The sequence below is a fragment of the Corvus kubaryi genome, unplaced genomic scaffold (assembly GCF_017639235.1).
Source record: "Corvus kubaryi isolate FWS band 111438036 unplaced genomic scaffold, C.kubaryi_AGA036_p1.0 138, whole genome shotgun sequence".
Taxonomy (NCBI): Eukaryota; Metazoa; Chordata; class Aves; order Passeriformes; family Corvidae; genus Corvus; species Corvus kubaryi.
In genome coordinates this window covers 14,594,692-14,608,951 of record NW_024580672.1, presented here as the reverse complement: position 1 = coordinate 14,608,951, position 14,260 = coordinate 14,594,692, and the positions used below count along the sequence as shown (strand labels likewise).

The 14,260-nt window shown below is 37.8% G+C and overlaps 1 protein-coding gene across 6 annotated transcripts in view; it reads left to right on the top strand.

The window, feature by feature from the left end:
- GPAM (glycerol-3-phosphate acyltransferase, mitochondrial) overlaps positions 1-13,420 on the top strand; it is a 47,256-nt gene extending 33,836 nt beyond the window's left edge. For 5 of the 6 annotated variants that reach the window (XM_042019314.1, XM_042019313.1, XM_042019315.1 and 2 more), the window contains 10 exons: positions 1,466-1,551; positions 2,470-2,585; positions 3,350-3,420; positions 4,552-4,816; positions 5,321-5,463; positions 6,806-6,883; positions 7,639-7,779; positions 8,529-8,718; positions 8,828-8,886; positions 10,056-13,420. In XM_042019314.1, the coding sequence (XP_041875248.1) occupies positions 1,466-1,551; positions 2,470-2,585; positions 3,350-3,420; positions 4,552-4,816; positions 5,321-5,463; positions 6,806-6,883; positions 7,639-7,779; positions 8,529-8,718; positions 8,828-8,886; positions 10,056-10,172 (1,266 nt within the window). In that variant the 3' untranslated portion in view covers positions 10,173-13,420. The remainder of the gene's footprint in view (positions 1-1,465; positions 1,552-2,469; positions 2,586-3,349; positions 3,421-4,551; positions 4,817-5,320; positions 5,464-6,805; positions 6,884-7,638; positions 7,780-8,528; positions 8,719-8,827; positions 8,887-10,055) is intronic. The other variant, XM_042019316.1, reaches the window with a different exon arrangement.
- Positions 13,421-14,260: the final 840 nt, after the last annotated feature.

The following is a 14,260-nucleotide window of genomic DNA, read 5'->3' as shown; positions in this document are numbered from 1 at the left end:
AAAAATCTGTATATTCTTTGAAAGTCATCATTCATTATTAGTTCACAGCTATTATCTACACTACTTCACCATATACTGTTCTGTAGCTTCTCAGAGAATGGGGTCATGTGGCAGTATCTGTATTCACTTTAAATTTTCTCCGATGTCTTTGCAGAATCTGCTGGTACAGATTTCACTAATCTGTATTCTGCCACAGTATACCTTATTTTTAGTGTAACTTTAATAAGATTAAGCACTGTAACAGCAACTTATTAGAACATTATTCAAATTAATTAGGTGTTCTTCTTTCTGCCCTACTTCTCCCAGAAAAAGCAGTAGGTTAGAGAGCTTTGGAGGGTTCGGTTACCACAGCATGAAATTATTGTGACCAGCTGCACTGCATTATAATTAGTGTAGTAGGGAAGGATACTAATTCACTTCCAAAGGAGAAGGCTTGGGCTCTTCTTGGGAGTTAACAACTCTTCTTGGATCAGTGTAAGGAAAAGAAGGTTATCTGCCCTCTGAATCTAGTGAAATGCTAATCACTCTATACCTTCCCAGAGCCTCTGGCAGATCTCATTTGTACCTGTGTTCCTTATTGTGCTCTAGAATGGTGATAAATTACATAAATCTTTAGAGTGTGCCTTAGTTCAGATTTGCACAAGTGTAACTTTAGTTGTGTCACTGCAGGTTTTTCTAAAGCAGATGAGCTTTGGGGGTTAATTTGTCTGCAGTTCTATGAGCACAGGCTTGGAAGCAGAAGAGTGTGTGAAAGAGGCTGTGAAAGTCTTTTAAGCAGCTTTTCTGGGAGGGAACTGTTTTCCTGACCAGCAGGTTAAGTGGCTCTTTAGTTTCCCATTCTTTACAAAAACTGAGGGAACACAGTGTCCTGAAAACAGAATAATGTAAATTTTAACCTATAAGGAGAGGAGTTTGGCTTTAGAGAAATTTGGGATTCAGGAATTCCAAGCATGCAGTACCCTGCCTGCTTCCTGGGGGCTTTAGTCTGTGTCTTGAAACTGGAGTTTTGTACACTCGTGTTTACCCCTGGAGAAGTTCTCTATCCTGGCATTTGCAAGCAGTAATTACAGTCTCCACGTTGTTTTTGAATGGGTGCTAGGCTTTGGTCTCACTCATGTTAATGAGGAAGTTCTCATTAATTTAATCCCGGAGCAGCTCATCTCAAAGGAGTTGTTCACAGCAGGGTGCTGACAGGGGTTATGTGTTGTTTTCATTGCAAGTTTTTTCATGAAGTACAGATTCCTTGCTGTGGGAAGTCTGCTTTGTGCATAACATAAAGTCAAAAGTGAATAAGCTGTTGAAAACTTTTAATATCTCTGACCTTATTACTGCTTTTTTGGTGTGAGCTATTTTTGGTCATGGTTTCATTTTTGAGTAATTGCCTTTTTTCTGTAATAGCATTATCAATTGAATGCAAGAATAGGGTGGAAAATGTACAAAAAATAACAAGTCTTTTTTTTAACAGGAATATCTAAACAGCCAAAGCCAAAAACCTGTGCCTGCTTCTCTTTCTTTGGAACAAGCTTTGTTACCAGCTATACTTCCCTCAAGGTAGAGATTTTTTTTGGATGTTGTTGAAAGGCAGGACAGGTTGGGATTTGTTTGTTTATCATTTTAGTGTTCTGCATTACATTCCCCATGGATAATCTAATTGTTTATAGAAAAGTGCAAAACTTAGGCAATTACAACTATGCAATTTATTATAAGAGTTACATTCTTCCTGATGAGCTCTGTTTAAATAAATTCAAGGAGACTTTTTAAATTTTTTTTTAAATTTTAGTGACGTCTGTTGGTTTGTTTATAAATTTTATGGAATAACTCAGGGAAAAAATTACATGCTTACTGTAAGTGAAGGATTTTTTTAAACCTTACAAACATTTCACAAGATTTTTGGAATAATTCCAAAGCAAATAGGACCTGGGAGTGAGTACTCCTTGTTTTCAAGGAGGTGACTGTCACTCAGAACTGAAAAACTGCTCAAGGGTTAGCTCTGCATTTGTTACATGGATACACATTTTAGTTGTCTTTTCAGGACTTACACAAACCTGTGTGGTCCTGGTAGAGACAAAGTCAGTCCTGTACCTTTAGAAAGTTCTAAGTCCATACAAAAGACCATTTCTACTTTGTAGAGAGACTGGGCTCTGTCTTTTAGGTAGATTTGCTTATTCTACTGTTCATATTTGTTGAAGGAAAGCGAGCAGTTGGTATTGCAGCAAAGTTGTGAGTAGCCATAGAAAATGGTTGCAATTTTTCTTATGGTAGCCTTACTATGGATTGTTTTTTAGTGCGAAGAAATAATCTGGAAAAGTCGGTAGAGCTTTTTCCTTGATAACATTTTTCTGCCCTTACCAGACTATAATGGTATTTTGTGCTGTGGTCCACTTAGTATATATAAAAAATCAATTTAGATTATTTTACATTTTGATAAAAATCTAAATGTCATCATGTCAATTTTTATTCTGTATTCAGACCCAATGATACTGTGGATGAAGGTGCAGAGGCCTCACTGCCCAACTCCAGGGATATCACCAGTGAACCCTTCAGAAGAGAGCTGATATCCAACTTGGCTGAGCACATTTTGTTCAGTAAGTGTTGAAGGGTATCACTACCACAGAATCATAGACTGGTGTGGATAGGAAGGGACCTTAAAGATCATCTTGTTTCAACCCCCCTGGCATGGGCAGGGACACCTTCCAGGTTGCTATCAGCTGCCTGTTTTGTTTTGCTGACTGCATGAATTGTCTGCATGGTAATGTCATACTTCCTAATTGTCTCCATTCAGGTGATCATTTAATGACTTGCATGATCTTGACAATTCTCCATCCTTTGTCTTTCTCCTTCCTCTTCAAAGTTTAATAAACTCTTTTTCTGATCAAGTAGAAGATTTTTGTTCTGTTTGTTGGACTAGTACACTAAACTTCATGTACTCTGAAGTGCTTGATTGTCATATTGATACACTCACTCATTTCTTACCTCTTCATGCAAGTAGTTATTGGAGTGTCTTAATGGCTTTATTTAAGGTCATACATGAACTCATCTAGCTGTATGGACCAGTGTTGCCAGGTTTTATAGGTTATGTGATATATGCTTCAGTCAGTAGCTCTGTAGCTTGTGGTACAAGAAATACACAGAAAGTAAGTATTTAAGCTTTATTTGGCCTTCTTACTGAATTTAATCTGATTACTTTAATATTGTTTCTTGATAGACATGATACACTGTATTTCATTTGGTGGGTTCAGTTCCATGCCCACATCACTATTATTATTTTTTAAATAGTGGGTGCTCTTTCATTTGTAATGCTGTTCTGAGTGTCTCAGGGCCTTAACAAGTTTATCTTGTTCACCTCTAGCTGCTAACAAGTCCTGTGCTGTGATGTCTACCCACATTGTTGCCTGTTTGTTGCTGTACAGACACAGGGAGGTAAGGCTTCTGTGCTGCTTAAATAGCCAAACATTGCTTTGGCCTTGATAACTTATTAAAAAAAAACAGTATGGATTTTACTATTGTATTATACTGATAAAAGAAGAAAGATTAAAATTTAATTTAATTTTAAATTAAAGTGGATTTGAGGTAGTCTGAGTGCTGATATTTTAGTTAGCAGTGGGTGCTTGAACACAAGCATTGATATTGATGGGATGATAATAAATGCTTATGTGGAAATAGATCTTTGTAATTCAAAATGTTATGCCTTTCTAAAAGATTACATGGGTTTCATTTATTGTGTTAGGATTGTTTTTTAGATCTCAAAACACATTCACTATTGAATACTCTAGAAACTGTTCCATTAATTTCCAAATTGATTTTGCTGTTCCTCAGTACTAAAATATTTTATCACAATGGCAGAATGATACTAATGTTTACCTGAAGTCTTGTGCATGAGACTTGGAAGAAATTTTTTTCTCCTACAAGTTTGTTTTGCATTTTTTCTAAAATTCCTTCTCCTTCTAATCTGAAGCTTTTATTGCATGTAAGTTGAGAATAAATGGAAAAATATTGGTCAGTTGTATAATCCTGCTTGTGGAGGAAGTGTCACCGTTCTCTTCAGTCCAGTCTTTCCAATTTCCTAAAATAGTGGAATCAAAGAAGCATTTTACAATGTGATCTGAATCCATCTTGACAGAAAACAAGAAAAGGAGGTTCCTGAGGAAAGGCTTTTTCCTCATGTTCCACACCAGTTGTTCAGTTCTGTTAAGTGCAATGTTCCCATCTAATTGATCATTCACTTTATAGCATAGGTAACAGAAATATGGTACCTCTGGCATGGCCTTGAGGTATTCAAGTCTCTGCAGGCTGTGAAATAAACCAAGAAGCAAACAAAAATCTTGCATCCCCAAATAGTTGCATAGCTGTAAAATATAATTGCATGTAATTCAAAACGTGTGGAACTACTCATCAAAACCTCAGTGAAAATCAGTTTTTCTGCTATGACTATGGTGCTTGGGGTTGTTGATAGTTAGTGTATTGTGTTTGATATATACCTGATTATGTAGTTTACTGGTAGTCTCCTATGTAGAAAAATTGTTTAACTTTGTGATTGTGTGTTTATTCTAGGGAACTGATCTTTCCAGGCTGGTAGAAGATTTCTTCTCCATGAAGGAGGAGGTCCTAGCCCGTGACTTTGACTTGGGATTTTCAGGGAACTCGGATGATGTTGTCATGCATGCCATCCACTTGTTGGGGAACTGTGTAAATATCACAAACACGAGCAGGAACAATGAGTTCTTCGTCACTCCCAGCATCACAATACCTGCTGTCTTTGAACTCAACTTCTACAGCAATGGAATACTTCATGTATTCATTAAAGAGGCTGTTATTGGTATGTTTTGGGGTTTATCAAGGAAAGACTTTCTTGTAACCCTTGAAGTCAAAGTATCTGCACAGAAAACCTCATCAGCTTCTTGTATTATTTACTTTAATATATTTTTTCACTTCCTGTTTCAGCCCATGTTTACCTTAACAAACAATTTTAAAGCAAACTTATATTTTGTTTGTGGAACGTTTCTATTCTTTTTTCCCCTTATCCTTTATCTTTCTTGGAAGTATTTGTGTACTGGTCACTGCCATAGGCAAAGCACTATCAGAGGTCTGTGCCAACATGGCAAAACCTGTGCTTTGATGAGCAGTATTTTAATGAGATTTTGTTTTGATCTGACATTACTGGACACAAAATAGCGGTGAATTCTGTCTGTATTCTTGAATGGCATGTGTAATACTTGACTGCTTTTAGCCCTCAGAAGTAGACAAACCAGAAGTTTGAAGTTTCCTTTGCCATAAAGCTCTTTGGAAAATTAAACTTTGCCTGTGTTTGTTCCTGCTCCAGCCTGCAGCCTTCACGCGATTCAGAGCAGGAGGTACAGAAATGGTACCAGTGCTGCTTCTCCCAGTTTGATCAGTCAAGAGCACCTGGTCCGAAAAGCTGCCAGCTTGTGCTACTTGCTTTCTAATGAATTCACTGTATCTTTGGTAAGTAATTGCATTAATTGCCCAGGTTTTTTCCTGCTTGTTCCTTAAAAATTACAGGATGCTTTCTGCAAGTGTCCCAGCTCTGATCTGTTCACTGTCAGCGCAGTCTGAGGGTGGTGGGTCCCAATGGGTATCACACACTGAGTGCCCCCTGCTGCTCCTGCAGCTGCTGAAGTGGGCAATGCTGGGCTGGGGCTGGAATATTTCTGCTGTGCTTTAGGCCTTTCCTGAGAAAGGCAGCATTAAGAAGCCCACCTCGAGTTGTGGGAAGCTGAGAGAACAGCTTCTCTAACGTATTTTGTGTCACTCGTGTAATTGGATTATCACAGCTGTATTTGCATTCTGCCCAAACTATTTATTTTACGGGGTTTTTTAACCTAAAGAAGCAAAAGTCTTTGTGAGTACCCAGCTACTATGAGTATGCACAGATGATTGAAATTATGTTGGGAAGCAAGGCTCCATATTCTAAAGATATCCCTTATTTGCATAGGAGTGCAGTACTCATTATGCCACACCTAGTACTTAGTAGCAGTTTTAAACATGGCTTGACTTCAGTTTTTGTTGTGTTACAAAACACTGACAAGAGCTGATGTTACCTTATTTTTCAGACACTGCATACTTTCAATTTTAAGTGCTGAATGTTCTTTTCTCTTATGTGTAGAAGTTAATTAAAGTTCTAGAGATTCTTGAATCAGTTTTTAAATTTGTACTCATATTTGGCTGGTGCATTTTAACGGATGCATAAACCAAATTTAATATTTTTGTCTGGGCAGTAATGTTAGCTCATATAGTGGAGTTCTTTAGTACTATTATCCTTCTGTTTTCAGAGTTAGTAATAGATTATTATTTTTTTAACTAAGAAAATATTTCCTGGATGGTGATGAATAATGTAAAAGAGGTTGTTTTTGTTTATTCAGTTTCAAAACACATAAGAGAATTTCTTGAAAGTGTAGTTTCCTTTAAATTCCAAATAGGTCGCTGTTCCGAGTTTCAATAATTTTAATTTTATGATGATTTTATTCCAGAATTGTTAACAAACTAAAATTTGGTTAGAGGCTGTTAAAAGGGGAGAATATTTAATGTGGCTTTCTACCAGTGGTAATGCATTTCGGAAAAATCTTGGACATGTTTTAAATATCCTATTTCACTATAATTTTTTTTAATGTCTGCCAGGGTAAACACAAGAGTGGTGCATTGGGATTATGCTGATAAAAGTTTAACAACTTGCATAAAAGGAATAATACTGCTATATCTAAAAGGCTCATACTGAACAGGGAATGATGTTGCCATAATGGGTGTAATGGATGTGATTTTTTCATTGCATTCCTTTTATGTTGTGCAGCCTTGCCAGGTGATCTACCAAGTTTGCCATGAATCTGTGGAAAGGCTGATCCAGTATGGCATTCTTCTGGTGGCCGAGGTAAAATGGCAGAGATGCTGTAGGAGTTCTGTACTGTACTACGGGTAGTTCATGCTCCTTAGTTGTGAGACTTGTTCGAAATATACATTGTTACTGAAAGCTTGTAACAACGTGCCCAGGACTGAGACTGCTTCATTCTTCTATGCATAGGGTGCAGTCAGCCTGTGATGCTTCATGACTCTGTGTATAATTTCATTTTACCAATAAGGCTACTTAGGAAGACAAGTATTTTTGTATTGTCTTGAAACTTGGGATTTATTTTATTTTTGGAGCCCTTTCAAATGTAGCATAGCTACATGGATTTTTACTTTCTGCTATACAGGAGTCAGGAGTCCAGACCTTTTGTCATTCTTTAATTCCTTTGCATTGATCTCAGAATTACTGTAAAGCTCCCCAGATTGCAGTTTTGGGGCTGCAGGGGAGTCACTGTGTGGTGCAGTTTGCCAGAGGTGCACAGTGCAAAGAAGACCTTAGGAGCAGAGGCAGCTGATTCAGCATATCTTTGCTTCATAAACTTCTTTTTGTGCATGCTAAACAAACCTTGGCACCCAGGAGGAAGCAAGGAAAAAAGTCTTTTTCACCAAATGTCTCTTTTCTATCCGTTTCTCACTGCTTCCTATAATTGAGTCTCACCTGCTTCCATTAAATACTGGTTAATAAATGCATTGATAAGTCAGATGAGATTATAAAATAAACCTATTGCTTGCCTGGATTTGAAGTTGTACCTATTTACCACCTTGTCTTTGAAATTTAAGCAGGATGATCAGGAGGATGTTAGCCCCAGTCTTACAGAACATCAGTGGAATAAAAAACTCCCTGAGCCGTTATCTTGGAGAAGTGGCGAGGAAGATGAAGACAGTGATTTTGGAGAGGAACAGAGAGATTGCTACCTGAAGGTAGTATTTTCCTTAGGCTAATAATGTTAAACCCTCTTGTGAGAGATACAAATTGCTTTTTCAGGACAGGTACTGATATTTTTCTTTATTTGGGGTTTTTTTCTTGATTTGCAATCTTAGTTTGTAGTTTTTTTGTACAGTCCATAAAATACCTTTGTCTGCTTCCCATGAGGAAAAGAGCTGAAGAAACATCAAATAATCTTTACAGGGAAGAGCAATGGTTAGAGTCCTGAAAACTGATAAAGACTCAAGTATCTTGGTTTTATTCTTAACATGCACTCTAAAAGGGGCACATCTGACTGGTATTTATATTCAGCCTATATTCCACTTCATAGGCTGCTTATGTTGCTTTTAGATACTTTACTAGTTTTCTCAGAGCTGACACAAACACTCTTTAGGATACTTGTTAACACTTGAAAACTTCTGTCCAACTCTGTGAATGTAGGGCAGCCCTTCTGTTGGCTGCGGAACAGCATGATGTCTTTAATTTTATTTTGGAAAAATAGTATACTACCATGGAGGAGGAAAAAATAGCATTGGTCTGTGAAGTTCAGTGCCTGTTTTGTCCCTCATGATAAACCTCTTTTCTTGCTACGCTCTCATATTGTGCTGTGCCACCACACTTGTTTTGGTGCAAGTTTTTGAGCTTTTGTTTTTCTTTTGGATGCTGTTGTGCCATGTTCTGCCTTGCAGGTCGTTTCTGGTTTCCACTGGTCTCTGTCACTGAACTTTTTGTTGCCTTTTCTTAGGTTAGCCAGTCTCAAGAGCACCAGCAGTACATCACTTTCCTGCAGAGGTTACTGGGACCTTTACTGGAGGCATACAGCTCTGCTGTCATCTTTGTGCACAATTTTAGTGGTCCTGTTTTAGAATCTGAATATATTCAGAAGCTACACAGGCACTTAATAAGCAGGACAGAGAGGAATGTTGCTGTGTATGGTATGTTGAACTGGTTTTGGAACTGGGTTTGATTCATTCTGTTCTTTCTACCACACGGTAGCCCCAATTGAACTGCAGTTTGTTTATCTCTGGGTTTTCTTTCTTGCAGCTGAGAGTGCTACCTACAGTCACGTGAAAAATGCGGTGAAAGTCTTCAAGGAAATTGGAGTAAGTGTTTGGTGCTCAAATCTGGTGACTGTTAAGTTTTGTTTCAATAAGGAGCACAATTTGGACATTTCAATGAATCTATTCAGTGTCAGTTTAAAATCAGTGAATGTATCTGCAGAAATGTATTGTGGGTTTGGAGCATTTTGGTTTCCTTCAGGCTGAGGGCTGTAAAAGAGAGCACAAGCTGTAGAACAGGGCACTTCTTGCCCCTGGGAAGGCCTGTCTGGATAGCTGGGTGACTAGACGTTTTTATTCACAGCAAGTGAAGTTCCTCGGTTTTACTCCATGTCTCTATTGGACAATATTTAAAGGCTGAGAGCATGTTCTGTGCTCAGTAACAGCTAAATTTAATTTTGAAGTCTACTTAAATCTTTAAAAAAGCATTAGTTACTGAATTTTGGCTTAGCAGTGACTGATGCTCCAGAAGAACCATCCTTATACACCTTCAGTGCTCACCATGAGGATGCAGGTGTTCTTTAAGATAAACACTCAGTTTTGTACTTTACCACCAGTATTTTAAACCACCCATGTAGATGTTGCAAGTGAAGTGTTTTTCTTTCATCAGAATGGCATGGCTTCCTGAATGCCAGATAAGATATAGCATTATAATTTTGAAAGTTTTGACATTTAGGCAAAATGTTGCTAGATATGGGTTTTGAAGTCTTTGCCTTTAAATTCTGATATATTTAATAATCCAAAATAGTTGGCCTAGTAAAGTTATCTTCCTGTAGACTCTTAATAGCTGTGAGGAAAGCACATTTTGAAGCCATCATTTTCCAGCAGCAGCATAAACTAGCATGAAAAGTAGAACTAGATAATGTCTGCTGAGCATCTATTGTAGCATAGCATATGAGTTCTTTTTTTTAAAGTGCTTGCACTTTTGTAAGTGCCTTTGATTGCTTGTTTTATCCTTCACTGTTGAGTTTTGGCTGTTTATCACGCACTGTACTTATTTCTCAATTTCTTTTCTTCCATAACACTTGAAGGGCTTCAACACTGAGTGAATTCTAATAACACCTAAAGGCATTGCCATCTAAGCCTTCAAGAAATGAAAAGAAAAAATCTTGTAAATGAGGGAAAACTTAGTATAGACTGTAACATTTTAATCTCAGAAGAAAGGAGATTCCTGTACCATACTGATGCTTACATGTGTTCATGTTGTGCTTTAGGTTTTCAAGCAGACTAAGCAAAGGAAAGACATCATTTTGGAACTCAGCACTACATTCCTACCTCAGCGCAATAGGCAGAAACTACTGGAATTCGTCATGAGCTTCATGGTATTATAGACCACACATTGCACCTTTGTCCAGGGACACAAGGACAGTTTTTGAGACTGTGGCAAAGCCTGGGGACATTAGCAAATCCTTCAAAGTGTAAGGTGCCACTGTCTGGGTAAGGCCTTCTCTGACTTGAACTACTGGAAGACAAGTGCCTTCTTACGTGTGCATTTATGGGTTTCTTACAGTCCCAGTCTTGTTGTAATACAGTGATACTCAGATGACACTTTGGATACAAGTAATTAAACATGTTGCAAAAAAAGATAAATTATTAGAATTAGATGTAAAAAAAGAGTGACTTTTATCAGTGTTACATTTTAAATGAACTTTTAAAGACTGTAACAGATGCACAAATACACAAATTGGTGTTCTGTAGCTAACCCTGAGATCTTGAGTTTAGTGGCAACACAGCTTATGGCTTAACCAAGTAACTTTCATTCCAATTCAGTTTTATTGTTTTAAATAAATGGTTTAAAAATTTTGCTTAGGCAGGCTATATACTTCATGGATAAAGCCATAGTTTTTCAGAAATATTAACATAAATGCCAAAATTCTAATGAAAATTACAGGTACAGACATCTGAGGATAACGATCATGTAGCAGGTGATTGTGAGAAATGTCAGCAGGCACACCTTGCACTATTAAAACTGTGTAGTGCAGTGGTAAATTGCGCTAATCACTGCTGTCAGGAAGAATGTGAGAGTAGTGTTCTTGTTTTTATTATGGCATCTGTCATTCAGCCAGATGAAAGTCAGGTGACAGTTGCCTGAATGTGAATATCTTGTAAAATCTTAGATTATTATTTAATTGAAAAAAGAATACCTATTAAGTTCGAGGGGGGGGGGGAGGGTTTTCTTTTGTTTTTTTTAATTAATAGGATGCCAGATTTTTTTTAAGTGGAGTAAAGGCTTGATTTGGCGAAATAGGTTTTAGTTTTGGCCCTAAAAATTTCAGCAATAACTTCGTCAGTTCAGCTTCGTAGTTCTTTGGAAACAAGTGTTCATATTGTATTCTGTTGTTGAGCAGACCTAAATTGGCATGAAGTAGTACCTCTGGAAACACAGAAATATAAACAATGTACTTTTGACTGTGATCTAACTGACGAAAAAAATTAATTCATAGGCAAAACTGAATGGCAAATAATTTCTGCCCGAGGAAACAGGACTCTGATGTTGCAATTTGATCCTTTTGCATGGAGAACTTGCACTGCAGATTTCATCTTCTCTTCATGTGAGGGCAGTTTAGATCGCAACCTGTAGTCCTGTATTTTAGTACAGCTGATTTAGCTGAAGCAATAACTTGGTGGAATGTGAAGCTGGTTTGCTTGTGAAATGTGTTTTCCCTCCTTTATGCCTTCTAGATGAGGGAAATTAAGCATTTCCTTTGCTGCATTGCTTTGCTTGATTCTCACATCCTGGCCTTTTGAGCAGAAAATCTCCCAAACTTCATCATGTAATCTCTGTTGCTTAACACAAACATGGAAAAGCATACTTGAATCCCAGCACTTGCACTGTTATGCCAGCACAAAACTGATGCACACAATTAGAGTTTGTGGCCAAGGAGCTTGGATTTGTACTGCACATTTGTCAACAAAAATATTTCTGTAAATTTTTTTATTAAATGCTATTAATATTTGAAACCTGCAGTTTATAGTTTATTAGCATTCTACTGTTAGCACTGTGAGATGCATGTGTTTTGTCACTAAACCAGGTGCTCTACAACACTTAAAGAATTTCTGAACCAAAGCTACATTAATACGAATAAACACTGACCCTAGAGTCACTTGTTTGTGTTCTTGTGTCCTGCTGTCTCAGCAGGACAGTGACTACATCACACATCGTTTGTTTCGTGAAGGCTACCAGCTGTTTAGAAAACAGTTTCATCTCGTACTCACTGATGTGCACTGTTTGTCCACCTGATGAATTCTCCATACAATGTTTGTTGCTGATGGCTTCCATTTAATATCAAGAAAGTCTAGGTGCTTCTGAATAACGAGCTCTCATAGTTTACTGCACTTCAGTAAATCTGAAGTGTACTAACAGCAAAGATTATACATAAATTTTTTTTTTTTAAATGAAGCAATATGAAGCAAATAAAACTTGAGTCATTTTATTAAGAATGTTTTTCCAGCTGAGGCATTAGTTACCATAAAACCCAGGAGTGCTGTGGTCACTGGAGTGTTCTGGCTAGGTGTTGCAACTAAAGTCATTTATGGCTTACATTAAAAAAAAAATTAAAAATCTAAATCTGGTTAACATAAATCAATGAGTGGGTAATAATGCATGTGAATACACATTAATGAATACTTACATATGCAGGGGGAGGGGGCACCTCTAAAACTGTTTTGGTTTTGTATGAAAAAAAAACCTGCATGTGAGAGATTGGTACTATGAATCATATACCACTGGAAGCCTTTGCATTCTGCAGCAAGTGTGTATGTATATGTGTATATATGCTAGTGTGTATGTTCTGACACAAAACATCTATGCTTTCCCCTGAAATTAAAGCACAGAATGTAAAATTATCAGGCTGTAACAGTCAAAAAAAACTAAAACCAACACTTGCACTGTATTTACACCTTCAGTGTCTTCTGATTTTATTAACTTCTCATGTTTCTTTTGCTGTTAGAATTCCGGGTCGAGTTGATTTCAGTAAAGTTAACCAGTAAAGGAGGAAGGACTGGCCCTGAATTACCACAACTGTATTTTAAGACTTTATCAAGACTTTCATGAGTCTTGTCATTCTTGTGAGCATAATACTCAGGTGTGCAAATCTTTCTGGGCCAGTGTCTTTCATGCTGTGAGAAACTTAACCTTTCCATGCACATCCTGTAGATGTCCCGTTTGTAGGGTGATGATAAATGTAGAATTGCACTCCCCGTGCGGCCGCAGTGATCCACGTCCTCACTGCCCGTAGTCCTGACTTTGTACTGACCCTGACAGTGTCCGGGCAAACGTGCCTGCTCTGGGCAGCACAGGGCTGCACTCACCCTCTCTGAGCAGGAACCACAGACACACACTTGCATTCAACTGCCTACCTGCCCCTCAAAGAAGTGCCCCTAGCACCACCTGGAAGAAGGTTGAGCTGGGAGGTGATGTAAAGATACTGTTGGTTTTGTGTTCCTGAGCTAATGAGCCTGGAACTGCTGACTGGAGAATGTTACTGTGTTTTACCTGTTATGTGTAATGCGTGTCTGTTGTAGAAGCACAGAGGTGTACTGGAGTCATTTTAATAAATTAAACCGTTTGCTAATATGACATTTAACAAGCTCTTCTAGTGTTATTTTGATTTTTGTTGTTGTTCTGTTTTTTTAAATAACTTGCTAAGAGAATTCATTCAATAACTTCGTCCCACTGCAGGTAGTTTCTGAAATTAAAGCATTAAAATCTTCTGTTGTAGATGTATCTCTACCAGTGTATGTGCTGCAGCAGAGACACTTAAAAAGCAGGTTGAGGTGACATCCCAACTCCTGAGCCACTGTTTTGTTGCAAAGTGGAGGTGCCATTTTTCCTCTGTGTTCCCCATCCCCATGTACATGAAGTTCTTTTGCAGTTTCTCTCTCCTCATGGGTGTGTGTGTCATTCAGGAGCCTGGGATGGCTCTGATGCTGCAGACTTCCCTTCTTGTGGTGATTTCAAGCTGACCTGGAGTCCAATAAGCACCTGTCAGCAATTGTGACAGCATCTGGCAAATGTGAATTAATTGGAATGGGGCTTTAATATAATAAAACCTGCATAGATGATCATTACCTAAATTGAGAAGGAGGGATGCTGATTCACTCTTCAGGAAAAAAAGTTATAATCAGCTGATTCTTTAAGAGGCCTCTAGCAATGTTCACATGCAAGCAAGGCTCAATTAATTGACAACTCTAGGCTGAAGCAGGAAACTTAGAATTCAATTATTGTCAATAGCTTAAATTAAACCCAATTCTTGTTGGTGATGACCTTATATGTTATTTCTGTAAATGTCTTCCTATTTCTCAGTCTTTTGAAATCCCAAATGTCAGATAAAGCACTTATCTCTAGTTTTTGCTTAATTCAGTTTTTCTGTAATAAAAGTTTGTCAGGCTTATTTAGAAGGATCATTGCTTTGAGGTC